The following is a 15,023-nucleotide window of genomic DNA, read 5'->3' on the forward strand; positions in this document are numbered from 1 at the left end:
TTTTATATATTTTAATTTAATAATTTAAAAGTGTTACAAAACAAAACGGCAAAACTTCTGTTTATTTGTCTTGTCTTTTTTTTTGCTGATCCAAAAAAAATGATCCAATCCGTGAGTTTTTTGATCCGTTGCACCCCTACGAGGCACCATGAATTGATTTACGTGGACCCCGACTTAAAACAGGTTGAAATACTTATTGGGGTGTTACCATTCAGTGGTCAATTGTACGGAATATGTACTGTACTGTGCAATCTACTAATAAAAGTTTCAATCAATCAAAAAAACAACAACACACGGCATGCTAGCAACGACTGGGCTATGATAGACTGACCATACCTCTTTTCACCAGACATGTCCTCTTTTGAGGGGCTGTCCGGGTGGAGTTTCTTAAATGCCTCAAATGTCCGGCATTTGAAGTTAGGGTTGCGTGTATTTTCAATGTACATTCAAAGTTAAGAAAAGGTTCAAAACAAGACAATTTGTGCACACAGCAGCATTCGTGAGGGAGGGACAGAGACAGACAGAGCGAAAGAGTTATGATAAACATGCAAGTGTCGCCAGGCTCTGATTTAATTTTTTAATATCTATAGCAGGGGTGTCAAAAGTGTGCCCCGGAGGCCATTTGCGGCACACACCTAATGTTTTAAAGGCCCATGGCCCATTCTAAAAATACTATTAAAATAAACAAAAGTTGAATAAAAAAGCTTAAAGGCTAAATGTAATTTACAAAAAGTTGCAACGTTGTCTAATTAAATAAAGCTGTTTTTTTCTTTCAAACTGTCATTGCTCAAAACATAATATTGAACCAAAATCAATGTTATTATGAATTATTGACCTATACAAGTTTCCGATTACTTCACATCAAAATATTTTTGGTGGAAGATTTAGCAAATTTGTTAAATAAATAATCCAAAAATGTATATTTTGTTTTTTTCTTACTGTACCGAAAATGAACCGAACCGTGACCACTGAACCGAGGTACGTACCGAACCGAAATTTTTGTGTACCGTTACACCCCTAATATATACACATATATTCAGTATATATGTACTGTATATATATATATAAATATATACACACACACACACACACTCACACTCACACTCACACTCACACTCACACTCAGAGTCAAAATGGTTGCCCAGGTCTGTCTAAATCGATTCATAATTTTTTTTAAATCGATTAAACAGAACAAAACAAAGCATTTTTTCCTTTATTTTTCGTTTTGAAAATTTTGAGAGAGAAAAAAAAAAAAAGATTATATATATATATATATATATATATATATATATATATATATATATATATATATATATATATATATATATAAGTTTTTAGAAGAATCGATTTTTAAAAATAGATTTTTAGGTCGCCTCTATGCAACCAGAAAGAGTTTGTCTCACCTGAAACCTGTTTTGATAAAGTTTCATTATAATTATTACACCAAATAAAACATTGCGAAAATCAGTTTGAATCGAGAACTGATTCTTAATCGAATGGTCACCCTAGGATTCGGATTTCCTTAGCAGTAATTTCCTTTAGTGTTTTTGTGATTTAATTTGTGACGTCATTTCCTCTTCAAGCATGTCTTCACCATAGCTCCTGTGTGATCGATTATGCCTGCCAGCCTTGTGTGTGTTTAGGACATAATACACACACACATGAATATGATTAAAGGATGTTCTGTCCTTCGTGCCCCGACTCCTAATAAACGCCAATGCCTTATTTACATTTACGATATCACAACACATGTCGACAAAAAAGTAATCCTTTTGGCTCTCAAATTTTACGCCAACAAACGCATAAACATGTATGTCGGCATAGATCTAAAGTGGGCACGTCGTAGTCGACATAAACAAGGCAGACTTAAACAGATTCCACTGTACAAAGTAGATTGACAAAAACTGTGGTACCTGGATCGGCTGCTTTCAGCTTTTCTGGTTCCAGTTGAATTTCGGGCAGAGTGAAGATTGACGTGGCTGAAACACACATCAGAGTGAGACATCCTCTCTAAGTGAGTGTCCCAAAGTGTGCACTTACTGTCGGAAAGTGTGCGCACTCTCTTTCCAAGGTTGTTGAAGTAACAATGGCTCATGGCCTCGTCGGCTGAAGTCCTCCTCTTTCCTACAAACTACACACCGTATGGCAGAAATTAGAAATGTGCTAACTAGGGCTCAGCAATTAATCACATTTTAATCTTGATTTCGAACGATCATAAAAATACTATTTATTGGAGAAGAAAACAAACACAACGTGCATTCAAATTCCTGAGCTTGTAACGGTGAAACGGATGAGTGAAAAAACAACTTTCACATCTACTAGAAGTTTGGGATCTCAATAATTAATAATCACTGCACCTAACAAAAAAGTAAAGTCATATGATTTTATCCAACAAAACATAATCCGCTGTCAAAGGCAGAATATAAGGGAAATTGAGTGAAATGTTGACACTGTTGGGAGAAGAAACATTTGTGTAAAGTACTGCTTATTCAGCGCCATCCTCAACTAAAAAAAGTGGAAACGGCCACTTGAAACTAGGAAGCTAAAGCTAGCAAGAACAATCGTACACCCATAACACATCCCATCTGTTGTGTTGTTGTGAACGACATAATGGATGTAACACAGGCATGTGATTTGACCACAATGGAAAAAGACTGAAAACATTTCCGGGGCCCGGGGGACGAAATTTTTTTGTGCCCTGGTGGGGGGATAAGGGGGGCAACGGCCCCCGAAGCTCATGGTTTTTCACCAATTTAACATGCTAAAATTAACAAAGACAGCACCATTTGAAGAAAATATTTTAGTGTTTAAAGACATGAAAACATTATTAATAGAACATACATACCCCAATCATCCTAATGAATCAATGTATATGGTTCAGTCCAAACAGTAATTAGTCACTAATATTTACATCTTTTGTTCATTTCACATCCGCAGGTGTCACATTGATCAGTGTTATTATCAACAGTTTATTTACAATATTACCACATTACTTCAGTTCACTTCACACATTTACTTGCTCGTACAGCCCTAACATGAGCTTTCCTTGTAAATTTCTGAGCAGCCTGCATTTTCCTATTGGTCTCTGCTTTTGTAGCTTCTTTTTTGGATTTCACTGCCAACTTCTGCCTCCAGAATTATATGCAGATGTATTTCAAATAAATTGTTTACTGGAATCAATAATGCGACTCTTTGAATTTCTCTAATTTCATAATATATTTTCACGTGGCTTTTTATTTTTAGAAAAACCCATGTATATTTTGCAAAGCAATAATTGGTTAATATTTAAAACAAACATGCGTATTTTGCAAGCAAATATTTTTTAGCTTACCTCATTATTAACTACCCTGTCTGCAAATGAAGTGGGTTGTTTGGGTGGATCTTTCCTCTCGATGTCTACGGCAATTGTTGATGTAAACAAAGGATGAAATCCGTAAGGTTTGCTAACTTTCGGTTGACAACCAAAAGTACCAGCTAGTGAAAACTTGTTTTCCTTGCTTCAAGTTGTTTCATATATTTTTGGCGTTTCGCATGTACTTCCAAAGCCTTAAAACCTCGTGATCCATAGTCAATATTACCATGACACCACATGCACTAAACTTTTCCGGGACGATCGATTTTCCGAATAAAATCGCCGAACAAAGTCTTATCTTCCTTCTTCCTTCTTCCTTCTTGGAAAATGGCGGTAATAACGTCGTCATTCACAACAAATGTCCTGATTGGTCACAAGGAACATATCGACCAATCAACTTCCGCGTAATGTTATATTACGCCGTAGTTGATTGGTCGACACTTTTTTTCCCCCACGAGAATAAAAAAGACGGAATTCTGACTTTAGACGGAAAAATCACATGCCTGGTAACATCAATGTACAAACTATCATAAAACAAACTATCATACACCCACAACACATCTCATCTGTTGTGCTGTGTTGTTGTGAATGACATCATGGATGTAACATCAATGTACAATCGTACAATCATACGCATTCCTTGGCTCTCTCTTTGCGTTTCTGCCCCTTGTTGATGTCTTCATCACTTGCAATTCTGATTTTTTTTCCCTCGCCCCGCCGTATCCCTCTGTTTCCTCAACTCGTGCTGCGTGTCTAGTTTCCCTGGACTACCCCTGGATCTCTTGCTGCTTCCCCTGATCTCGACCTCTCGCCTGCCCACGGACCCTGACACCTCTCTCCTGTCTTCAACCTCTCTCCTGCCCACGGACTTCCAAGCCAGCCTCGCCCTCTTTGGACTACCGCACTCTTCTCCACACGAACCTTCAACACTTGCCGGTAACACTCTCCAGTTAAATACATCACATAGTCTTACACCATATCTTTAGTCTAGTTACACACTTCATTATAATAAATCCGCCTAAGGCTATATCCTTCACCTGTGCCGTCTCCTTCCCCCTGGTACCGTTAACACAACACATCTTATCTGTTGTGTTGTTGTGAACGACATCATAGATGTAACATCAATGTACAAACAATCATACACACACAACACATCTCATCTGTTGTGTTGTTGTGAACGACATAATGGATGTAAGATCAATGTGCAAACAATCATAAACACACATCTCATCTGTTGTTGTGAACGACATTGTGGATGTAAGATCAATGTACAAACAATCATACACACACACAACACATCTCATCTGTTGTGTTGTTGTGAACGACATCATGGATGTAACATCAATGAACAAACAGGACCACAGTCGAAACTTGAGAGGCTTTTTACAACCCCAAGTTGTCTTCAAATTCACCAAGCTCAGAACAGCAGCACACAACATCCGGTCTGACTGCGCTAAAAAAAATATCGTACACAAGCATAATGTAATTAAAACAGTTATTGGCCCCGTTTACACTGCACAACAAATGGTTTTGCCCTTAAGTGACACAGATTTAATTTTTTTTTGCCAGTGTTAAAGTGCTTCAAATCTGATTTTTTGGCATCGGATTCAGGCAACATCAGGAGGTAGTCCTGAATCCCATTGGAATCTGATCTTTTCAAATGTGACTTCAGTCTAAACACAATGTGACCTGTATGTGATTTTTTCCCTCATTTCTTGGCGAGCCACGTCACTCATGTGCGCCGGAAAGACGCAGTCACCAGTGCAAGTGGATATTTCATCACAACATTCGGTTTCTATTTAAGATGACCAAATTTTGGGTGCATCACTTGTAAATAGTGCACAAATAATAGTTCATATGTAGTGTATGGATATATATTTTAATTATGAAGAAATAGCGATTTTTGAAAGATAGGAATTGACGCTGTGGAGTATTTGTTTACATGTGAGTAGAAAAATAAAGTTAACGTAGATTCACGCTGATGGCCGTGTCTCCACTACTTAAAAGCTATACAAAGATAACAACCCTCCTAAATATATTACACAATATACGTCCATTCATACTTTATATTACTTTACTTTCACCTAAAAAAAACACACATTTTTAAGGTGCTGCGACTTTTATTTTATTTTGTAGTAGTAGCGACTTCCTCCCGGTCAACTTCCTTTGTTTTCACTTTATTTAACTGTGCATGCCAGTGACGTCGAGGCCACATTGAGGCCATATTGGGGCAACATTGAGACCACACTTTACACTGAAGTCTAAAAAAACCACATTTTACTTGCAGTGTCAAGTCAGATTGGAAAAAAATCTGATCTAAAAAAAAAAATCCGGTTTGGGCCACTGTGGCCTGTAGTGTCAACGTAGTCTTGCGACTGTGTTGGATCCATTGTGGATTGAACTTTCACAGTATCATGTTAGACCCGCTCGACATCCATTGCTTTCCTCCTCTCTAAGGTTCTTATAGTCATTATTGTCACCGACGTCCCACTGGGTCATTATTGTCACCGATGTCCCACTGGGTGTGAGTTTTCCTTGCCCTTATGTGGGCCTACCGAGGATGTCGTGGTGGTTTGTGCAGCCCTTTGAGACACTAGTGATTTAGGGCTATATAAGTAAACATTGATTGATTGATTGATAAATATTATGCTTTGACTTAAAATACTGGTCCAAATAATTATTGTTTTATTTACGACACAAAAAGTACACACCATGGAGGTAAAAAAAACAAAAAACAGTAAAAGGTAAAATAGGGAATTTAAAAAATGTTTAATTTCAATGTATTCTAATATTGCTGGTGTTATTTGTTATATTTTGTGACTATTACTATCATTTTACTTCTTGTTGTTTATTCAATATTCAATGATGTCATGTTTTAAAATTAATGAATAATTGTGTTATCAACCATGATTTCAATGTGAAATTATTATTTACGCCATGATGGTCCAGCCCTAATGCTAACAGAGTCGTGTTGTCCAGACTTCATATCAAATGACTGCAATAGTGTGTGTTGAGAGGCGTTCACTGACCTGCAGGAACTTCGACAACAGCTGGACGCCGTCACTGTTAAGCCTGAGAGGGCGAGACACGATGTGACAATGTGTTGCTGTGTACTCGCGTATGTGGTTGTCGTGTGATACCTGGGTGTGTGATCGCTCAGGTTCTCGGGGGGATACTGAGGATAATTGGTGGCCACAAATTCTTCATTGGAACTGATTCCAGGCCAGCTCTCTTCAGTTGGCGTTCCTGCACACGCGTGAACATGCACTGTAACAACACATTTGTGTGGGGGGGAAAGAAATCCCCATGAAAAGAGGTGTTATTCTGGTTCTGACCCAACAACTTGAAGATGAAGTGCAGCTCCTCCTCCACTGTGGAACCAGGAAACAATGGCCGACCTGTTGTCATCTCGTACAAAATACAACCCACACCCCTACGCGCACACACACACACACACACTTACAGGTTAGATGAACACAAATGTGAGTTGCCATGGTAACAAAGCGATGTTGCACTTACCACATGTCGATGTGTGTGGAGTAATCAGTGCTGCCGAGTAGGATGTCTGGTGGGCGGTACCAAAGTGTCACCACCTCGTTAGAGTACGTCTTGGTCGGGATTGACTTGGCCCGGGCCAGACCTGCAACACCAAGCCAACAGCTAGAACCACACCACTCACATTCAAAATAATACGGTACCAATTCCTAGTACCGGTACTCAACGGTACCGATTTTCAGTAATTCTGTACGTTAATAAATATACCGTATTTCCTTGAATAGCCGCTGGGGCGCTAATGAATTTAAAACCCCTTCTCACTCCTGCGCTTATTCAAGGCATGCGGTAAAAGTAAGCAGGCGCTAATCATTTTAAAACCTCTTCTCACCCCTGCGCTTACCAATGGCATGCAGTAAAAAATTGAGTGTGATTAAAAAAAAATAATAATAATAAAAAATTGTTCTGCGGCCGCGGCCCGGTGGTTGGGGACCACTGCTCTACAACATGTCATCGCGACCGCTTTTAAACAACGCTATCTGCGTGCCGGCCGAACGCATGCATTTCGCTGCTTCTCATACGAGATTGCAATGTATACTTGCTCAACAGCCATACCTTTTACACTGATGGTTGTGATATAAACAACGTTAACACTCTTACTAATATGTGCCACACTCTGTGAACCCACACCAAACACATTTCTGGAGAACAACGGCTCTGTAACACATTATAAACGCAACATAAGAATTACCCACAATGCCATCCATCCATGACTCTTGGCTATATTATACACGCGCCCCCAACCCCACCCACCTCAACCGAAGCACGGAGGGGGGGGGGGGGGGGTTGGTGCTAGCGGGGTGTATAATATAGCCAAGAGTCATGGATGCATGGCATTGTGGGTAATGCTTATGTTGCGTTTATGTGTTACAGAGCCGATGTTCTCCCAAAATGTGTTTGGTGTGGGTTCACAGAGTGTGGCACATATTATTAATAAGAGTGTTAAAGTTGTTTTATGTCACAACCATCAGTGTGATCTGTATGGCTGTGGAACAATACCCCTGGTTTACACATAGTAAAAGCAAAAAAAAAACTCCTACGCCATTTTGAAAATGACGACAGGTTATGCGTCACTCGTGACGTCACGAATTTGACCCGGCGGTAAAAGTAAGCCTGCGCTAATAAATTTGGGGAGCGAGTTTGACCCGGCAGTAATTCAAGGCAGGCGGATTTTACATGCCCGGCTGCTAAAATCTTATTTTCTATCACATCATTTAAAAATGGGATGATTATAACTGCTGTCCAGTTGTTATATCTTGCTTTTTGTAATCATCATATTATAATTTGCAAGTATGACATTAAGTAGCAATTACAGTGGCAGTCGTGTATACATTTTTTTTGTTGCGCCCTAAAAAGTGTTACTACTGCATGTATTGTACTTATTATGTACCAGCTGTTTGTTTGTATTGTGCATTTTAGTTGTAGACTTCATTAACACATTTGGAAGTGTTGAAATCGCCATGTAAAATTGCTAATGCTAATCAGTAGCATATCAATAGCAAAGACAATGTATATTAGCATCCAGCTAGTGCATTTTTGGAAAAGTGGAGCCTTACTTTACTTACGTTGGAGCGTTTCTTGAGTCCATTTCTTTGGAATGGAAAATTGCAAGTGCAACCCATTTACAGAAACGTGGCACCATTTGATTTTATGTAAATCGATGCCCGGTAGGACCGGCTGGATTTGGTCTGTGCCAAAAAAGTTCCGGATCTGGTACCTATCCCTAACTGACCCACACCAGAACCACGCGGAAAACGACTCATGCCAAGACGAGGGCTCACCAAAGTCGGCGAGTTTGAGCTCTCCCCGCTCGTTGATGAGCAGGTTTTGGGGCTTGAGGTCTCGATGGAGAACTTTCCTGCGATGGCAGTAGGACAAGCCTCGCAGTAGCTGGAAGAGGAAAAGCTGAGAGCGAGAACAAAGTCCAACATCAGGTCAACAAACGTGCAGGTTCAACAACAAAACGGCGGTAGGAGACGAGTGACGCACTTTGACGTTGTGCACATGGATGACATTGCCACAGTCGTCCAGGTACTGTTTTAAATCTTTGTCCTGAAACACAAAAAAGTTGTTATTTTAATTTTAGTACAATGTAGTCCGTTTATGTCGACACACCTCATACTGGCTAACTGAAGTCGACATAAGCAGTTGTCGGCATAACAAAAATCGAGCCATTGTTTGCACGTTTACTTGAGACTTTGGCCAGCAAACCCAATGAGAAGAGATCAGGACAGGTGCGAGATGTGTTGGTGAAGTGTAAAACTGAGCTGCATTTTTACATCAAAGAAACTGCTGTTCTAAATGTGTCCACTGGATGTCGCAATAGTAATTTTATTAGGCAAGCCAATAGTTTATACACCAAACAAGAGTTACGCGGTAAAGCGGGACGGTGACTACTCCCCAACGTCTAACAAACAGGAGTAAAATAAAAAATTGCTAACCCCACTTCCACTGCTGCATGAGACTCTGCACATTAGTTTACCGTATTTTACGGACTATAAGGCGCACTTAAAATCCTTTTTTTTTTGTCCCTTATAACCCAGTGCGCCTAATGTACGGAATAATTCTGGTTTTGCTTACCGACCTCAAAGCAATTTATAATTGGTACATGGTATAATGATAAGTGTGACCGTAGATGGCACTCAAACAAATGTGTAGACTCCACTATGGTGGCAATATGACTCAAGTAAAAAAACACCAAGATTTTATATGTTCCATTGAAAATATAGAACTTTACACATGTCGCTCAAAAATCGATCAAAATGTTTTAGTACAACTTTGATAAGCTATAAAGCCACACCGCTTGATGTGGTTCAACATTCAAGTATTATTATGGTGTGTGTGTATAAGGTAAGACATTATCTCGCATTCTGTTTCCCAATATTATGCAAAACCAACTTTTCTTACCTTCTGGTACCTGCTGCTTTGTATTTGGGATCTGCATAAATCCTGAAATATTGGGCCGACTTTGTAGTTCGTTTCGACACCGTAGCTTCTTATTTTCTTCTTGCTATGGGACATTCATCCTCCGCTGTTGCCATTTCTAACATAAAGTAGTGTAAAGTTCTTACTTACATCTGTCAGTAAAATCGCCATGAAAGCGCTAAAACATACCGGTGTAGTGAGTTTACATCATTCAACCAAGGAACTTTAGTTATTAGAGAGTTTTTCCTCCTTGCGGCCCCTGAACTAAAATTAATTTGACATCCTTGGGATAGATGATGACTCACTATTATTTTAACCAACCATTTTGATTACATTGTTTTCCTCCTCCTTTGTGTATAACTCTGATTAGATTGTTCTGTTTTCAAATAATATCTAAAAGAAGTGGGAATCTTTAAGCACTCGACGATCCGATTCAGATTCAGAATTAATTGTCGATTCAAAACGATCTTCGCAGTATGTTATTTGGTAAATAAATTATAATTAAAATAGGTTACATTTTACAAAAGCTTCTACGGGCTGCTAACATACGACTTATACACACATAGTTGGTCTTAAAATTAAAAAAAAATTCAATATATTTTTGGGGCAAAAATCACGAAATGTTAATCAATCTAATAAAAGAAAATAGAGCAACCCCAGCTTTACAACATTTAGGATATACATTTACAAAGCAACTGAGAAGACATACAAATACAATACTAAAAGGGAAAACCAAAACATTATAAAGGCAACAGTATCAATAATAATAAACGCTCTCCCAGACCATCTTAGAGCACCACAGTTGGTCGACCGTTTTAAGAAGGGACTTAAAACCTACCTTTTTAGCACAGTTTTTATCTAATTTTTCTGCCTTCTTGTTTTTAAATACACAGCTTGCTTATCTGTTTTATCCAGTGCTTTCATGCTGTTATTTCTATTTTTATGTATGTTTCTGTTTTGTCTAGTGTTTATCTAGTGTTTTTCATGATTTCATTTCTATTTTATTTTTTATTATATATTTTAACTTTCTATTTTTTTCATTATTTTTATACTTTGTAGAGCTTTGAGATTTTAACTAATGTAAGGTGCGTTACAAATGTAATTATTTTTTATTATTATTAGTAATATCAATAACAGTTCTTGTTTTTGATCCAAAAAAATATATTCCCAAAAGAAAATTGGCAACATTTTAAAAGGTTTCTTTAAATAGATTCTTGAAAATTAGCAATTGATTATAATTACAATACACAATACTAAAAAAAAGAAAACCAAAAATTAATAAAAGCCACACTATCAATAATAATTGTGTATATTCATAAATTGATTTGGAAAATGTTTTTGACCACACCTAATTTCTAATGTGCATTTTATTAGTTGCTGTGGTAGACTCCAGGTTAATGATTTTATTTTGAAGCCTATTTTTCACTTAACTGGAAGTTATAGTGTGCACATTGTAATGCTGCGTCACTGACAGTAGTTGAGTCGTTGCTGCTGATGAATTTAGCAATACCGTGACCTAAACAGGTGCTTCTCAATTTACTTAACGCCCCCTCTAAAAAGAAGAAAACATCATTAGCCATTCTCACTAGATTGTATCATTTGTGTATACAATTGGTATAAGTACACCTCTGCATAACACTGTATTCCTATCAACATTAAAGACAGATAAAGAATTACAGATCAACTTTCGACCAAGAATAACTTCAAATTGTTTTTAGTCTGTAACAGAAAATATTTTAAGTGCATCAATTTGCCTGACATTTACACGTTTTATTCTTATCTAAACTATTAGCATTTTTTTTGACCAACTTGAACCATTTCATACTGAATAATAAAATCAAACAAGCTCAATAATTATGAATAAATTCATATTGATCAGCAATATTAAGTCAGGAGCACACTATATAAAACATTTTAACCTACACCACATAAATGAAAAAAACTATTTGTGCTCATTTTTTTGGGGGACATCTCTGGGCTGCTGACCCGTTTCTGCTCGGGATGGTCTCCTGCTGGCCCCACTATGGACTGGACACTCACTATTATGTAAGATCCACTATGGACTGGACTCTCACTATTATGTTAGAGCCACTATGGACTGGACTTTCACAATATTATGTCAGACCCACTCGACGTCCATTGCACCGGTCTCCCCTGGAGGTGGGGGGGTTACCCACATTTGCGGTCCTCTCCAAAGTTTCTCATAGTCATTCTCATCGACGTCCCCCTGGGTTGTGAGTTTTTCCTTGCCCTTATGTGGGCGCTGATCCGCGGGTGTTGTTGTGGCTTGTGCAGCCCTTTGAGACACTTGTGATTTAGAGCTATATAAATAAACATTGATTGATTGATTGATTTTTGAGGAAGTCAGGATTAAAGGCTACAATGAGCACATTTTGCAGTGCAGAGCTTCTCAAAGTCGGGTTCGAAAAGTGACACTGCATGATACTGATAAAGCATGTTCCCTGGAAACGAACTGACATAAATGGACCCATTTTTCAATCGGACTTAAGCAGGCACTTTTATAGTACAAATAAGGACCAAGTGGACCAGGACCACATAGAAGGCTTGTTGACAAAAGCAGGTTCCACTGTTTAATAATCATATATGTAAAAACTGTATGGAGAGAAATGCATGCGTCTCACCAGATACTCGAACACCAGTGTGAGGGACTTCTGTGTGTGGATGATGTCATGCAGCGTCACGATGTTGGCATGTTTCAGGTCCTTCAGCAGAGACACTGATGAACACAAACAACACACGTCACTTAACGTTGGCATGCACGATTATGTCCAAATTAAAATCACCATTATTCCCATCATTATTGAAATCACGATTATTCATGACGGGTGAGCAATCTACTTGCAGTGGTGAAGGTGACTTCATCATGTCATTTGTTATGAAATAACCCAAATAATTAATTAATTTCTTTATTTCTTTATTTACAAACAGACATAATTTTGTATTACATTATTGTTTTTTTTGTTAATATCAGAGTCTATTCTGCAAAAAGGTAATCAATCCCAAGAAGTGCACAGTTTATGGATAGGGACCCACAGTTGAAATATAAAGTACAGGTCAAAAGTTTGGACCCACCTTCTCATTCAATGCATTTTCATGACTATTTATGTCAAAATAATTGTATATAAGTTATCACACAACTTGTTTGCTATGAGTTCAGGTTGCCCTGCGTGAAGACAAAAGCTGTCTTTGATGTTATCAAACAAAAGGGGGACGGCTTGTAAACCTCCACTGTGTGCGATGGAATGCACCGGGGAGGTGTCGGTTTCTTTTATCAATTTGACTGCCACAGGAAGGACCCGACAACTACAAACGGAGAGGGGTCAAACCTGACACCGCTCAAAGCACCTTTTTGTTTGAACTGTTTATGACCCAGTGCAGCAGGTGTTTATGACCCCTCCCCTTAGAAACAGCTGCAGCTATGTAATCAGGAAATGCCCAAATAAATGAGGAGGCGTGTGGAGTTTGTTCCTCAGACCGGTGGGGTGACACTGTATGTGGGAGCAGGTCGACGGGCTCTCCACATGCATTGAATCCTGTCTCTGTTTGATTCCTTTCTTCTTGTCTTGATTAATAGATAGTTTGGTGTTTGAACCTGACAATTTATTTGTGGATTGTCACTGAAGGCATCAAAACTATGACACCTGTGAAGTGAAAACCCTTTCAGGTGACTACCTCTTGAATCTCATCAAGAGAATGCCAAGAGCGTGCAAAACAGTAATCAGAGCAAAGGGTGGCTATTTTGAAGAAACTAGAATATAAAACATGTTTTCAGTTATTTCACCGTTTTTTGTTAAGTACATAACTCCACATGTGTTCATTTATAGTTTTGATGTGACAAATACAATGTAAATAGTCATGAAAAATAAAGAAAACGCATTGTATGAGAAGGCGTGTCCAAACTTTTAGCCTGCACTGTACATCATCATATAATATACAAAATTCAGTAAAATACATCCATTCATTCATCCATCCATTTTCTATCGCTTACTCCCTTTGGGGTCGCTGGAGCCTATGTCAGCTGCATTTTGGCGGAAGGCTGTGTACACCCTGGACAAGTCGCCACCTCATCGCAGGGCCAACACAGATTGACAACATTCACACTCACATTCACACACTAGGGCCAATTTAGTGTTGCCAATCAACCAATCCCCAGGTGCATGTCTTTGGAGGTGGGAGGAAGCTGGAGTACCCGAAGGGAACCCACGCAGTCACGGGCAGAACATGCAATCTCCACACAGCAAGATCCCTAGGGCAGGATCGAACCCAGGACCTTCGTATTGTGAAGCAGACGCACTAACCCCTCTACCACCGTGCTGCCCCAATACAATTCCTTTCCAAATACCCATTTACAATTTTATACCAACCTACCCACAAGTGGGCTTGTATACAAATGGAATATTTAAATCCACCAAATCAGTCTCAAGATCTTATCATTCAAATTTGATCAAAAGGTTGCATCTTGAAAATCTGCAATAATCTCATCATACATACAGAGGTCAAGACCAAAACGATGTGACTAATGTGAATTCCTCAACCATTAGGGGTGTGCCAAAATATAGGTGTGGTTTTTAAAATTTTTTAAAGAATTTGATACTTTTGTAAAGATAACAATCTCATTCCAGATCATCAGGCCTTAAAAAGCCTATACAAACGTTTTATTTTTGTTTAAATGTTTTTGTTCACTTTTAGTATTTCCTCTGGGTTCGCTAAAAGTGTTGCCACACGACGTGAAAGCTCCTACAGACTCCAGAGTTTCCCATAAACTGCCAAGATACCTGTGGCGGTGGGGGCGTGGTTATGGGCGTGGTCACCATGACATCATCGAGCAATTTGCATAATTTGCTATATGATTTCATTTTATTTAAAATGGCTCAATAAATGTATACAAACTGTACATTTAAAACAAATCTGTGATTATGAATTAGTATTAACATATATATATTTTATCATCTTGCCATTTTTTTCAATTGTTGCTGCTTTTTGTTCAATGTGCAACAAATCTAGCATCTTCTTCTGGTGTTATTATAGAATATGCTCGTGTTTAGACACTCTTGACTTTTGTCCCTCAACGTCCCTGACTAAAGAGGCTAGCTGCAGTGATTATGACGTCACACTTGCTCGGTGCTGTTGCTTTAGTTGGACTTTCTCTTTAAAAGCCGCCACAGTCCTCTTA

General features: G+C 38.6%; 1 protein-coding gene and 1 pseudogene across 1 annotated transcript in view; one reads left to right on the forward strand and one right to left on the reverse strand.

Moving 5' to 3' along the window:
• Window positions 1–15,023, forward strand: part of LOC133544461 (suppressor of tumorigenicity 14 protein homolog) — a 480,364-nt pseudogene that overhangs the window by 67,528 nt on the left and 397,813 nt on the right.
• Window positions 1–15,023, reverse strand: part of LOC133544553 (cyclin-dependent kinase 16-like) — a 40,451-nt gene that overhangs the window by 6,435 nt on the left and 18,993 nt on the right. Inside the window, exons 8-16 of the mRNA XM_061890026.1 lie at window positions 12,472–12,566; window positions 8,894–8,956; window positions 8,686–8,809; window positions 6,872–6,992; window positions 6,688–6,785; window positions 6,493–6,598; window positions 6,382–6,424; window positions 2,041–2,131; window positions 1,914–1,979 (exon numbers count right to left, since the gene is read on the reverse strand). Coding sequence (XP_061746010.1) covers window positions 1,914–1,979; window positions 2,041–2,131; window positions 6,382–6,424; window positions 6,493–6,598; window positions 6,688–6,785; window positions 6,872–6,992; window positions 8,686–8,809; window positions 8,894–8,956; window positions 12,472–12,566 — 807 coding nt within the window. The remainder of the gene's footprint in view (window positions 1–1,913; window positions 1,980–2,040; window positions 2,132–6,381; window positions 6,425–6,492; window positions 6,599–6,687; window positions 6,786–6,871; window positions 6,993–8,685; window positions 8,810–8,893; window positions 8,957–12,471; window positions 12,567–15,023) is intronic.

The sequence above is a fragment of the Nerophis ophidion genome, linkage group LG27, assembly GCF_033978795.1.
Source record: "Nerophis ophidion isolate RoL-2023_Sa linkage group LG27, RoL_Noph_v1.0, whole genome shotgun sequence".
NCBI classification, from domain to species: domain Eukaryota; kingdom Metazoa; phylum Chordata; class Actinopteri; order Syngnathiformes; family Syngnathidae; genus Nerophis; species Nerophis ophidion.